General features: G+C 28.3%; 3 protein-coding genes across 4 annotated transcripts; 2 read left to right on the top strand and 1 right to left on the bottom strand.

Moving 5' to 3' along the window:
• The first annotated feature begins 35 nt into the window (after positions 1–35).
• On the top strand, positions 36–6,490 carry LOC124954104 (glycogen phosphorylase). The gene is made up of 11 exons (XM_047506493.1): positions 36–547; positions 2,909–3,010; positions 3,108–3,422; positions 3,493–3,604; positions 3,703–4,022; positions 4,141–4,451; positions 4,537–4,651; positions 4,752–4,934; positions 5,019–5,366; positions 5,462–5,791; positions 5,898–6,490. The coding sequence occupies exons 1-11, from the start codon at positions 305–307 to the stop codon at positions 6,051–6,053; spliced, it is 2,535 nt and encodes an 844-aa protein (XP_047362449.1). The 5' UTR covers positions 36–304; the 3' UTR covers positions 6,054–6,490.
• Positions 6,491–7,179: 689 nt separating this feature from the next.
• On the top strand, positions 7,180–11,594 carry LOC124954108 (32 kDa beta-galactoside-binding lectin lec-3-like). 2 transcript variants are annotated; one of them, XM_047506506.1, is made up of 7 exons: positions 7,180–8,042; positions 8,797–8,882; positions 9,005–9,215; positions 9,296–9,493; positions 9,603–9,691; positions 9,771–9,965; positions 10,230–11,591. In XM_047506506.1, the coding sequence occupies exons 1-7, from the start codon at positions 7,959–7,961 to the stop codon at positions 10,384–10,386; spliced, it is 1,020 nt and encodes a 339-aa protein (XP_047362462.1). In that variant the 5' UTR covers positions 7,180–7,958; the 3' UTR covers positions 10,387–11,591. The 2 variants fall into 2 exon arrangements, with proteins under 2 accessions (XP_047362462.1, XP_047362463.1); XM_047506507.1 differs by lacking the exon at positions 7,180–8,042 and adding an exon at positions 8,555–8,703 and having other exon boundaries at positions 10,230–11,594.
• A 572-nt stretch (positions 11,595–12,166) lies between these two features.
• LOC124954000 (protein Fer3) lies at positions 12,167–13,799 on the bottom strand. The gene is made up of 4 exons (XM_047506168.1): positions 13,585–13,799; positions 13,030–13,184; positions 12,714–12,873; positions 12,167–12,595 (listed from the first exon to the last, which is right to left on the bottom strand). Exons 1-4 carry the CDS (start codon positions 13,630–13,632, stop codon positions 12,443–12,445), a joined length of 516 nt encoding a protein of 171 aa, XP_047362124.1. The 5' UTR covers positions 13,633–13,799; the 3' UTR covers positions 12,167–12,442.
• Between the last annotated feature and the right edge of the window lie 836 nt (positions 13,800–14,635).

Here is a 14,635-nt window from a genome sequence, read left to right as displayed (position 1 = left end):
CTTGTAGAAGGTGAATATGTATCTCCATTTGTTTGGCAATATGTTCTATTCGCCCTCGGCGAGCTGCACGGTGTTCTTGTGCGTTTCGTCAAGAGTGTTTCATTCTATCTCTTTCTCTCTCTTTCCCTCTCTTTCTCTCTCCCTCTCTCTCTCTCTCTCTCTCTCTCTCTCGCTCTCTTTCCTCTTGCTGTCTCTTTCTCTCTTACACGCACATATCAAGTGTAGTGTACAATTCTTCAAACATTCTTTCGGTCATTATACGAACGAATTGAATAAATTTATTGATTGAGAACAATTAAGAATCATGTCGCACGTTGATGTGGATCACGAGAAAAGAAAACAAATCTCAGTACGCGGTATCGTCGATGTTGAAAATGTCGCGAATTTTAAGAAAACGTTCAACCGGCATCTTCATTATACTTTAGTCAAAGATCGTAACGTAGCGACTAGCCGAGATTATTACTTCGCTTTAGCACATAGTGTCAAAGACAATTTAGTATCCAGATGGATTCGAACTCAACAATATTATTACGAGAAAGATCCAAAGGTAAGTCTATAAGTATTAATGGTTTGCTTTCTTCTTGTCTTTTTTTTTTCCCCCTTATGTTTTCTTCTCACCTCTTCTCTTCTATTTTCTTTTATTCCTTTTCTTTCCCTATTATATAGGATTGGCGGGATTAATTTTATTATTAAAAAATTTTTTGTCATTGTACAATCTATTAGTATATCAAATAAAGAAAATTTATTGTATTTAAATAATAAATTCTCTTTAAGATATGATTTAGAATTTTATATTAAAAATGGTTTGTTGTAGAAAAGTATATTATAACTCAATACATTAAGTATAAGATATGTATTTTTAACTGTATAAGTTTCAGTTGTGTTTCTTATATTGATACTCAATTTTGTGACTAACAATAGTATTCTAATGAAATTTATTCTAATGTTTAGGAATTACAGAACTCGACAAATGATTTGTTTTTTGGACTCTTATACGTTAAGTGTATCATAGAACACAAATCATATTTATAATAATAAATGGTATAATCACAGTCATAATAGGATGAATATTATAGGTATAAATGTATATTAAGTAATTATCTCATTAAGATCATACGCTTAACAAATATAATACAGATTAAATGTATTTAAAACTTCTCATCGCAATCATTTTTCTATCCTCGTTGATCTGGTAATATGTGATACATGATATTGAAAATGTAGGTCAAGAAACAAATATAGTAATGCTAATGTAAAATAAACTTATCAATTAAATTATTTGAAAAACGTATATTGCAAACATAATATTTTCGTTATCAATAATTATCAAATAATATTTATAATATTTATATGAAGAAAAATGAAAGAACAAAGAAAAACAATTAAAAAATTTGAATGTATGATTTGAAAAAAAAAACGTGTCGCAACATTAATCATTACTTCATATTTGCTGTTTAAAATGAACTTTGAGATTCTCACATAATCATTGATAAATTAGTGATATAGCAAATACAGAAACAGAAATACAGGATCTCTAATATGCAACTTAACATAATAATAAATCCGAATAATTATCACAATATCTATTCTGTTGATGATGTGAAAGTAATGCAAGAAAAATATATTGCAACATCTATTTTTGGGCATGCTGTGTCCCTGTGTACATGAAGATTACATCACTCAAGCATTGAAAGCTTATCATATTAAATTCTTCATGTTCAATTGAACTATTTTGATCGTTTCTAACTCATATACATTTATTTTTTATCATGTATCTCTTAGTTTTATTATATTTGTATTTTTCTTTTTCTTTTGTTTCTTTTTGTTTTTCTTTTGCAACATCTTACCACAGATATGTTTGCAATTTGCACATTGTTGCCAAACGATTAATTTCAATATAATGCCAAAAATTCTTAACTATATAGTTTCATAACTTTTGGATATAATCCCAAACAAATTGAATCTATAGATTTTAGAAATTCACGTGATCCATTCGCGGTACTTTTCCTCGCTCTAGTCGAGATTCTCAAATATAATAAAATATATAAGTGTGATCAAATTTCTAATTTAAGATATCGTTCAGACAATATGTAACTTAGTAAGTTAAAGGAGAAAAAGAAAAAAAAAAAAAGAAAGGAAAAGAAAAAGAAAAAGAATCACGAAGAAATAATATAGAGCACGAATATAATTCATACTTTAACAAATCTTTAGAAAGAAGAATTAAAAGTTGTATTTTTATCTGGTATTAAACTTATTGTAAAATAAAAAGTTATACAACAATAGATTATAATCTCGACCAATAGATGTTCCAATAATACGATATTTTCGTATTATATTTTAAAATCGGTCAGTGACCTCATCCGCAAGATAAATTTATTTTTATCTTATATTATGCCGTGTATATTTTAATCTATCACGTGTAAAAATGTGTTTCATAATGTGTTGTGTCAAGAAGTAATCTTCAATTTTATTTAGATTAATAAATAAAATAATATGCAAAAATATTTGATATTACTTTAAAAAAAATTATTCATTGACGTATTTTAATGGATAACTTTGACATGACCTTGAGCAAGTCAGGAGGCATCTACGTGACCTATCATATCGAATGTTCATGTCTTTCGAAGTAACTAATTATCACTCATTATAGATCACTATAGATCACTTCATACGGATAAGTAATCTTACAATTAGTTGATTCGTTATAAATCTAATTTTGTTTATCGTTATTTTATATCTTGTTTAAGTTGATCCTTGATCAAAAAAAAAAAAAAAGAAAAAAGAAAGGAACAAAAGAAAAAACAACTCGTCAATTAGATAAATGATTAACTGCATGTTATTTGTCACATAGCAATAATAAATTATTGATCTAGAATATAATTTTTCTTTTCTTTTTCTGTTACTTTAGAGAGTATACTATCTCTCTCTCGAATATTACATGGGAAGGGCATTGCAAAATACGATGATCAATTTGGGAATTCAGGGTGCGTGCGACGAAGCTATGTATCAGGCGAGTGACGCAATTTGCATGAAAACAAAAAATATTTTATTTATTTAAGATCGATCTAAAATTTCCTATCTTAACATTTTATTATAATATTTCACAGATGGGCTTGGATATAGAAGAATTAGAGGAATTGGAGGAGGATGCTGGACTTGGAAATGGAGGCTTAGGAAGATTGGCTGCTTGTTTCTTAGATAGTATGGCTACTTTGGGCTTGGCTGCTTATGGTTATGGAATAAGATATGAATATGGTATATTCGCACAAAAGATAAAGAACGGAGAACAAAGTGAAGAACCAGACGATTGGTTGAGGTATGGTAATCCTTGGGAAAAAGCAAGGCCAGAATTTATGCTTCCAGTTAATTTCTATGGACATGTTATTGACACTCCTGAAGGCAAAAAATGGATTAACACGCAGGTTCGCAGGTTGCAAATGATTTTACACGATCGTATAATTAAATTATTGTTAATTATATATTAAATTTTAGGTCGTGTTTGCAATGCCTTATGATAATCCAATTCCTGGATATAAAAATAATGTGGTTAATACATTGAGATTATGGTCTGCTAAATCGCCAATCGAATTCAATTTGAAATTCTGTAAGATCTCGATTAATTTCTTTTTATTCATTTTTTTATTTGAAAAAACGTCACGTTATTAATGATTTAAATTATATTACTTTCTTTTTTTTTTTCAGTCAACGACGGTGATTACGTTCAAGCTGTTATTGATCGTAACTTGGCAGAAAATATAAGTAGAGTCTTGTATCCTAATGATAATTTCTTTGAGGGAAAAGAGCTTCGTTTGAAACAAGAATATTTCATGGTTGCCGCTACTCTTCAAGATATAATTCGTCGTTATAAAGCTAGTAAATTTGGATCGAAGGAACATTATAGAACTGAATTCGATGCTTTCCCTGATAAAGTAGCCGTTCAATTGAATGACACTCATCCTTCGTTAGCTATTCCTGAACTTATGAGAATTCTTATTGATGTTGAAGGACTATCGTGGGAGAAGGTAGCCGAGACAATTTTTATTAGATATTCATTCTTAATTGGATAGGATATTTTGTGTTTTTTATTAAATAATTTATATAATTTATATATATATACATAAATGTTTATGCATCTTTAAGGCATGGGAAATAACAACGCGAACGTGTGCTTATACAAATCACACTGTTCTACCAGAAGCACTTGAAAGATGGCCCACTAGCATGTTAGATAGCATTCTTCCACGACACTTGCAAATTATTTATCACATAAATCATTTACATCTTGAACGAGTCGCTGCCAAATTTCCAGGTGATATGGATCGTCTTCGTCGTATGTCTTTGATCGAAGAAGAAGGTGAAAAACGAGTAAATATGGCTCATTTATCCATTGTTGGTAGTCATGCTATCAATGGAGTTGCACAAATACATTCAGAGATCTTGAAAGATAGTGTGTAAGTGATAAACCCAATGAGTTTGGCATTAATGAATTGATAAAAATAATACAAGAAATAATTTATTTTAATTATTCTTATACAGATTTAGAGATTTCTATGAATTGACACCAGAAAAATTCCAAAACAAAACCAATGGTATTACACCTAGAAGATGGTTACTTCTTTGCAACCCAAATCTATCCGATATTATTGAAGAAGTATGTATATGTGATTTTTTTTTTTTTTTTATTATAACAACACTGGATGTAAATGTATAAACGTTTTTGTTTTTTTTGTTTTTCTATTTGTAATTTATAGAAAATAGGAAGCAATTGGGTTGTACATTTAGAACAATTGGAACAGATTAAACAATATGCCAAAGATCCAGGCTTTCAACGAGCGATAGTTAAAGTTAAACAAGAAAATAAATTACGTTTATCTCAAATGTTAGAGAAAGATTATGGGGTTAAAATAAATCCTGCCTCGATTTTTGATATTCAGGTAAAAACAATATATATTCAAATTTAATTGATTTACATTAATGTTATCGTTGAATTTACTAATAAATATATAATCCAATGTTAGGTGAAACGTATCCATGAATACAAACGACAATTATTAAATTGTCTTCATGTTATTACATTGTACAATCGTATAAAGAAAGATCCGTCCGCACCGTTCGTACCAAGAACTGTTATGATAGGTGGAAAGGCAGCACCAGGCTATCATCTGGCTAAAAAGATTATCAAATTGATTTGTAGTGTTGCAAATGTTATCAACAACGATCCTATTGTAGGAAATAAATTAAAGTTGATCTTTTTAGAGAATTATAGAGTAACTTTGGCCGAAAGGATTATTCCTGCTGCAGATCTGAGTGAACAGATTTCTACCGCTGGTACTGAGGCATCAGGCACCGGAAATATGAAGTTTATGGTAATAATGAATAAATCAATTGAATATATTAAATTTCGATTTACAAAATGAAAAAAAAAAAAAAGAAAAAAGATCAAATATACTTAACGTTTTAGCTGAATGGTGCCCTTACAATTGGCACTTTGGATGGAGCTAACGTAGAAATGGCCGAAGAAATGGGAAATGATAATATTTTCATTTTCGGCATGACCGTAGACGAAGTTGAAGATTTGAAAAGAAAAGGCTACAATGCTTATGATTATTATAATAAATTACCAGAAGCAAAACAATGTATCGATCAAATTCAAGGAGGTTTCTTCAGTCCTAATAATCCAGATGAATTTAAAGATATCGCTGATGTGCTACTTAAATGGGATAGATTTTATCTTTTAGCAGATTTTGAAAGTTATATTCGCATGCAAGAGAAAGTCAGCCAAGTATATCAGGTAATTGTAATTTGTAATTTTAATTTGTCAAACAAAACTAAAAAATAGTGTTGTTAAAATTTCAATATCTGTTATGGGATATGTATTGAAACGCCATATATTTTAGGATGAAAACAAATGGGTGGAGATGGCGATACATAATATAGCATCTTCTGGAAAATTCTCTTCCGATCGGACAATTGCAGAATATGCCCGTGAAATTTGGGGCGTAGAGCCAAACTGGAACAAATTACCAGATCCACATGAACCACGTGATATCTAATTCGTTTGATATAATCAATCTAATGAATGTTCTATAATTTTTTCTGTACTTCTATAATAATCGATAAAATGTTATGATAGATAATAAAACAAATTTCAATACTTGAGGAAAGAAAATAACACGATCAATTATCTGAGGAAGGTAAATAATATAATTAATATTTAACAAATGTCTTATCACGATAATATAAAGATTCTATGCATTACATACAAATGAAAGACTGTTCGATCTATAAAATAGAAAAAAATCTATATTGGAATTTGAGAAATTTATCCAATAAAAAGGTTCAATAATTGTTTATCACATAATTTAACACAAAAAAAATTATGAACAGAAGTATATCAAACGAATGCAATATATTTTTCTATAACTACATTTATTTTTATTATGCTACTGCCTACTGTCAAATACTCAAATAAAGGTGGCTAAGAAATAATTTTAAAGTAATCTCATAAATAATTATAAAAAAAATATTATGCGCATGATTTTGCTTCAATTTTGAGAGACATGGTCTCAATGTGAAAGTCTTTGTGTCTTTGTGTACTCTTAAATAATTATATATTGATACTATTTAATCTCTAATATCATTTTAATCTGATATATTTCATGTTGTGTAATAATATATATTTGTAACTTAATGTTCTTTGTTGTAAATAACAACTTTAAAAATGTTCCTAGTCATAATAAAATACTAAATGAAAAACATTTCAATAATGAAAACATTTTTAAAATTATGAAAGTTCAAAATTTATATAATAATATAAACGATATCAAATCTATTATTATGGCAGAAATTATTTACATTATACGCATGACACAATCATTTTTCAACATCTAACAATATTTTATGGTAGATTATTAAATTACCTTTTTGTAATTGTTATTAATATTTATAGTGAACATATGTAAAAGACATATGTTATGTTTTTATTAACAGCAAAAAAAATATAAATGACATAAGAAATAATCTGATATACTTTAAAATAATACATTTTATTATATTATATTGTAACAGCTATGTATATATATTTTATGAAAAACAATACAATACTGGTGCCAATTAAATAAAAATAAAAACTCCACTACTATAAATTATATATACATATGTATTAGGTATAATCTTACTTATTATATAAAAAGTAATATTGTTCTATTATAATTGTTATATTAAAATAAAAATATTAACGGTACATGATATAAAAATAAAATGCTCCTGTTTAAAAAGGTTTAAAAATTCGCGGTATAAAATGATCGTACAGTATAACCTATCACATCAGACATTTTAACAAAAAAAAAACCAATGTGATGATTAAAAGATAAAATATCTTGTGTAAAAGCTACATTGATAAAAAAACATTTATTTATATCAAAGAAAGTCGACGAAGTAAATTTTTTTTTTCGAATCGATTGAGAACAAGTTTTTAATAAAACGTAGAGGCATCTGCCTAGAGTGAGAAACTTTTCTTCGAATATAATATCTATTAATAACATTTTCTTGCCATCCAGTGTACATAAGTAAGTATTGAATTCAACACAGTTGTTCCTTGATGTTTCATACTGTACTTACGCAATGCATCAGTCCGATTCGAACGAATCGTGACAAGAAATTAGAAGCAAAAAGAACGCCTCTAGTACGTCACTATCACCAGCGCGGGATTACTTATACCGGCATTCGAAATTATTAAAATCGATGAGTGAAATTCTCGTGGAAAAAATAAATAATATAAAAATTGTTATCGTTTCTCTCTCTCTCTCTTTCTCTCTCTTTCTCTTTGTATCTTATTAACAAAATTCGGGAATAAAGATTTTAAAAATCGTCACATCTTCACGTTTTGGAGTTACCACATCGCCTATTGCAATTTTCTTCGAAGTATATAAAAGATCGTGTGACAGAGGTAAAAAAAAATGTCAATCGATTGTATTTTCAAACACACCAAGGAAGATGCTTTCAAGGATTTCATCTTTTTCGACGAGAAAACCATACCAATAGTAAGTTCTCTTTATATTTATATGTACATTTATATATATATATATATATATATTATTATAATCTACGTACAATAAATTTTCGATTACAAGTACAGTCTGGTCCATAATTAAACACGAATTAAATTGTTATCTTCGTACGGTATATATATATATATATACATCCACATGCACACATTTTCTTTTATCTTAAATATGCGGAAATGTATTCAGATTTCTTCTCGCTAGATGTCGACCTTTCATTTTTCTCTATGTTCTATATTACAGTCGGTAAACGGACGTTCTACTGTTATCGATAGATGAAGAAAAGTTATCGATTAATCGAACTTTGATATATCGATAATTTTTCCTCAAAAAATATAAATATATATATACATTCGAGGGTTATGGTAATATAAGTTTTCAAAAGAGTTCATTAGATAAATTGAATTCTTTTTATAATGAAAAAAAGAAAATTCGAACGTCGAAGAAGAATAATAATTTCTTAAATTCTTTTGTTGCATTGTGTAATAGAAAAAAAAATGTGATTGAATTAATTAAATAAAGTCTTTTTTGTCTAAAATAAAAATGGAACGTATCAAAGGCAGAGGAAAATGTGTCGAATTTAAAATAATATTAGAAGCAGATGTCTAGAATTATCATTCAAACTTTGACAGGTTTTTACGTAAGGAAAAAAACAATATACATATATATGTATATATTAAACAAGTAATTAATTTAATGTTAATTATTAATTTATTATTATTTTATATTTTAGGAAGAGGTAAAACCTGTCATATTGCAGCCATTGAAGCCAACATCTGCTATCATTATAACAGGATACATTCCCGTTCATGCAATAAGGTATTATCTATATGTGTGATTAGTTTTTTTTTTTTTTTTTTTTTTTCTAAAATATTCTTTCTATTTGTTTCTTATAAATTATGTATTAAAAAACAAAATCAACAAATATTTCTTTGTGATAGATTTGCAATAAATTTAAATTGCAAAACGAACGGAAACATAGCATTGCATTTTAATCCAAGAATAGATAGAGGCTATGTGGTAAGAAATACTAAGATCAAAGGTACATGGGAAATCGAGGAAACATGTTCTCCAGTCGGTCCATGTAATTATATATTTCGTCGAAGTTCTTATATTCATTTGATGATATTTTGCACGGAAGATGCATTTCAGGTAACATCAAGTATTTGTATAAGTTTATGTTATCTCCTTTAGATTAGAATTATCTATATTATTATCGTTTTTCTTTATAGATAGCCGTCAATGGAGAACATTTCTGTGCGTTTACATATAGATTTCCACTTAGCGATATTAATCATCTTCAATGCGAAGGACATATAGAAGATATAAGATTTAATCAATTATATCTTAACGTTTATCCTGATCCAAAGATTTTGAAATCTTCACGTTCTTTAAGTTTGACAGTGGACTGTCCTCTCGTAGAGTTTCTTGTAAGCAATAGATATATTTTTCATTATAAATAATTAACAAAAAAGAAATTTATATATATATATATATATAGTAATTTAGAAAAAGACAAAATATATTTTTTAAATGTAGGAAGTTCCGATCAATGTAAGAATCGGCTGTGAATTTAAACTCGGTACCAATTTATTTATTAGAGGAAGATTAAAATTACTTCCCCATTCGTAAGTCTTATTATTAATTTCTTTTTTTTGTGTAAGATTTCTTATTATTATAAAAATCTGTCCTTTTTTTCTCTTACAGATTTTATATAAATTTACAAAAAGGTGACACTATTTATCCTCACCCAATAATTGCTTTGCACATAAATCCACGTTTCCTTTATGGTAGTAGCGAGCCTTACGTTGTCATGAATTGTTGGGTCGATGGTAGTTGGAGAAATGAGGAAAGACACGAAGGTCATTTGTCTTGGATGCCGGGCCGTGATTTTTTACTAACGTAAAAGATTTTTTTCATGTAATACATAGGGTGAACCAAAAGTTCCAAAGAAATTTTAGAAATTAATTATCTCTTTTTGCAAATTTCCCAGGGTGTTAAGCTTTATTGTTTTATAATCTGCAAAAAAAAAAGATTACCCTGAAAAGTCTCGAAAAAGAGTAATTGATTTAAAAAATCACTCACGAACTTTTGGCACGCTCTGTAATTTTATCACAAATTTTTATAATGTATTATTATTATTACTTTTTGTTTGTTTGTTAATAGTATACGTTGCGAGCATGACAGCTTTTCAATATGGCTGGGAAACAAAATAATAAGCGAATTTAAGCACAGATTAAAACCATCGGTCATTAATACTCTACGAATATCAGGCGATGTTGTTCTTCATCATTTGGCGATCGATGATGTCAAAAAAAAATGAAATAACGAATGACTATATTATAACGATACTTCTTGGATACCATAATTATTATTCAAAGAAGAAACATGACGTATTTACTTGTCTCTGTTTCTTTTATGAAACTTTTCGAATGTTGTCATTAATAATGTAAAGAATGATACAATGTTTTCTGATAAACGTATGTACTTACTACGTATCATTCTTAGACAATATATCGTTTTAAGTTGATTTTATTAAACTCGTTGATCAAGTTAGAAAAAGACCTCCCTCTTCACTTTTCCATTTCTCGTAATAATTCTTTATGAGATTGATATATATCTCTCTATCTCTCTTTCTCAAATTTGACAAATTATGAATCATTCTTTTAAAGAATTTTGATTATTAATATCAATGATTGTTAAGACTCTACAAAATGAGAAGTTCTTTCTTTCTTTTTTTTTTTTTAATTGTAATGTGATCACGGGCGCTTAAGAAAAGTTTCTTAAAACAACTAAAGTCCTTATAAGTAGGATAATTAACGAGATTACATTTTATATTCATTTACACTAATTAATTATACCTTTTATATGAGATAGGTAACAAGAAATTTTTCTATACCTTTTGTAAAACTTTTTTAGAAATTTCGTTAGATTTTAGGAGTGAAATATTTGAAACTTATTCAAATAGCACACATTTGCTTACTTATATTATATATACGTGACATTTTTTGTAATTATTTTTAATTATAATTCGCAATGTACTTTTACGATTTATACAAGGCAATAAACTAATTGAATATACTGCAATAAAATATTTTCTCTTCGATATTTTTTAAATTTCTTTATGTAGATATTATTTTTATTTGTTCAGAAAGAAAAAAAGAAAAAGATTGCAGGTGGTTACAAGAGATTTTCGATTTATTATTGCACAATAATTCTAAATATTAAGAACTGCATTTCCTTGTCACGCATTCGTATTTAATACTTTCGTTGACAATTGAATTTAGTTCCCTCCTTACATAATATTATAACACCCTATATAATCTATGTACGATATCATGAAAAAAGTTGCGCACACATTTTCTTGAAAATTGAAAAATTTGAGTGAGCACAAACTTGTTTCGATGTTATCTCAGATTTTTATTAATAATATAATACATTACATTATATCACTTTTACCTAAAATATGGAAGACGTATTTCTCGAGTTTACACTTTGACACAAATTGTATTTTAAATTTGTGTGCCGTGTTATTAAATATTAATGTTTATTAAAAAACAAACAAAAATAAATAAATTAATTAATTAATATCTATATATTCCATGTAGGATAAATATTAAACAAATAAATTAGAAGAATTAATAGGAGACGATGTACGCTTATATATAGATAAATATTTTATACGAATATATAAAATTAATATCTTAATTAAATCTCTCCCCCTCTTTCTCTCTCTTTCTCTCTCTCTCTCTCTCTCTCTCTCTCTCTCTCTCTCTCTCTCTCTCTCTCTCTATCTCTATCTCTTTCTTGTCGTTTTAACGATAGATCTGACGTATCATTTAACTTCATTAACACTACATTTGTACCCGCTTCTTGATCAGTGTCGCATAATAATTGTGCACTGCAGAGAATTGAGAAAATTACTTTGTCCTTATCTTTTTAAATTCCTGTACAATATTAATATATTATTATTATTATTATTATTATTTTTATTATTATTATTATTATTATTATTATTATTATTATTATTAATTATTATCATTATTAGATATCATCATTATTATACGTCATATTTGTCGAAGTAGAATAGTAGATAAATTTTTTTTGGTTCGATTAATATCGATAATGAATTTTTCAGCTAAGTAGATATTTAAATACTTAATACTTTTTTCGAAACATACATATATATATATGAGTCGAGTTATTAATCGGATATCATCAAAAATGAATTAAGTTAATTATAGACATAGAAAATAAATAAAAATTTGTTCTTTTCTTCTTCTCTCTTTTTTTTTTTTTTATATAAAATTTTCATAAAAACAAATTAAAAATATCAATGGAAGACACGTTCTATCGTCGTTCGTCTTTGATTAGACGATTTAATTAGGCAAGTAATATTCACGTGGTATATATTCTGGTTTTGGGCTGCTAGGCTCGATTCCTAATAATTCTCCCATGAATGCTATATAAGTGATAGCCAAACGAAGCGTCTCGATTCTTGATAAACGTTTCTCGTAAGCGAACGTTGGCACCTGTTTGATAAATATTATGTGAACGAAATTTTTGATGTAAAACATTTTAAAGGGGCGGGGGAGGGCTGAAAAAAACAAAAGAAAAAAAGAAGAACAAGGAGGAGACAGCTGAAATTACCTTTCTTCGTAATTTGTCGAAAGCTTCGTTCAAGTTGAACATTCTACGTCTTTCACGAATATTAGCGGCTCTTCTTTGAGAAACTGTAGCCACCCTACGTCTTGGTTTTTTTGTAGTAGATGAGGGAAGATTTGGTGATCGGCCATTTTGCGTATAACGACTAAATAATATAATAATATATCAATTATGTTTTGCAACATAAGTATCAGATACTAACTTCGTTTATATCGATTTTCTCGATGATAGATATGATAGATAATAAAAAGGAAAACTAATAAATTATTTTATTGATTGATTCAGTAAAATAATGACATACCTTTGATGTAATAAAGCACAGGGTTGTCTGTACAAACCGTGTTCGTTGACGTGAGAATGTGTAGCCGGTGGTGGCTGATATAAAACGGAACTGTCCCACATCGGATAGCTTCCAAGTTCGCTACCGACGTACTGTGACATTTCCTGTGTGATTACCTATGGTGTACAGAGAAAGAGAGAGAGAGAGAGAGAGAGAGAGAGAGAGAAAGAGAGAGAGAAAAAGAAGATCCTCATAAGACTTTTATCTTTCTTGTTGCTTTTAATAACACTTTGTTAACGAAAAAGAAAAGAAAAAGAAGACCGATCTTTTGCGTCACCATGAACAAATATAAGAACTATTTCGACAATGTTAATTAGATGATGACAAAAATAAAATAAACTTGAGAGTTATTTAATAATCAAGTATTTGAATATATTAAAATGTAACGATATTTGGAATGTACTATAACGTAAAAAAAAAAACAAAAAAAAAAAAAAAAGAAGAAATGGAAGAAATAAAAGGAAAGAACAAAAAAAAGAAAGATGGAATATAAAAACAACACAATTGTTCACTCACTGGTCCTTGATTTCCATTTATCTCCCACAACGGTTCGGTGTAGCTCATATCCCGTTGTCTGTCCAAGGATAAACTTGTGATCGAGATTACGCGTTAGAAAAGAAATGAAAAAAAAAAGGAGTGATCAAAACTTATATCACTTGCAATAGACCAATGCTTCGTAATTGGAAGCCTCCCGTCCGGTGGTCCGTCACCGTGTCACGAGTATCTTTCACGTTATATCCGAAAAGTGCGAAATAACATCTTTTACACCGTGTGTGAATTTCGTATCCTCCTTGAAACCATACCAGTGGGCGTGGCCGAACCATGAGCGGGATGTACGTTTATTGGTTAAGAACTTACGCTTGCGTAGTAACTCGACGTTTTTATTAGACCACGTTCATCCTTTCAACTCTAATACGACGTTTGCTATTGGTTAGGAGTCGAGTAATAGGCGTGTCGATTATTATTGTTCTTATTTCAATCCTTCGCAATAAAATCGAAGAATTTTCGGTCTGCAAAAGAGGGATGAAATATCAGTGGGAATTATCGATCGTCTAATATTATTAGAAAGATGGACAGTGATTTGTCAAAGATCTTGTTCTTTTTTGTTTTTTTCCTTTGTTTTACGTAATTAATTTCTAAGTATTCTATTTTCTTTTTTTTCTAATTCGATCTTAGCAAAATATTCTATAAAAAGTTATAATATATAACGCGTTACAATTAATTTAAGTAACGTGTGAGATTTAACTATATAATATTATAATAGGATTTATTAAGTGGTTGATTTAGCAGTTTTTCCGAATGAACGGACTGTAAATCTTTTATATCGACATCTGACATGCCACGTGCGTCCCTTTAAAATCTTTTCAGTCGAAGACCAGTTCTAAATTGATATCTTAAATCAGATATAATATTACATATTACATAGAAATATTATTGGTATATAATTAATATATCTATGAAACGTGTTACAACCCAGATATAAATAGAATATAGAACAATTTAGATATAACGATAGTTAGGTGAATATTTATCAAATAAATAAATAGTACAAGATTGAAGCTAAAAT

This window comes from Vespa velutina, chromosome 14, assembly GCF_912470025.1.
Source record: "Vespa velutina chromosome 14, iVesVel2.1, whole genome shotgun sequence".
Lineage (NCBI taxonomy): Eukaryota > Metazoa > Arthropoda > Insecta > Hymenoptera > Vespidae > Vespa > Vespa velutina.
Note: the sequence above shows the minus strand (reverse complement) of the source record. Positions and strands in the feature narration are given on the sequence as shown.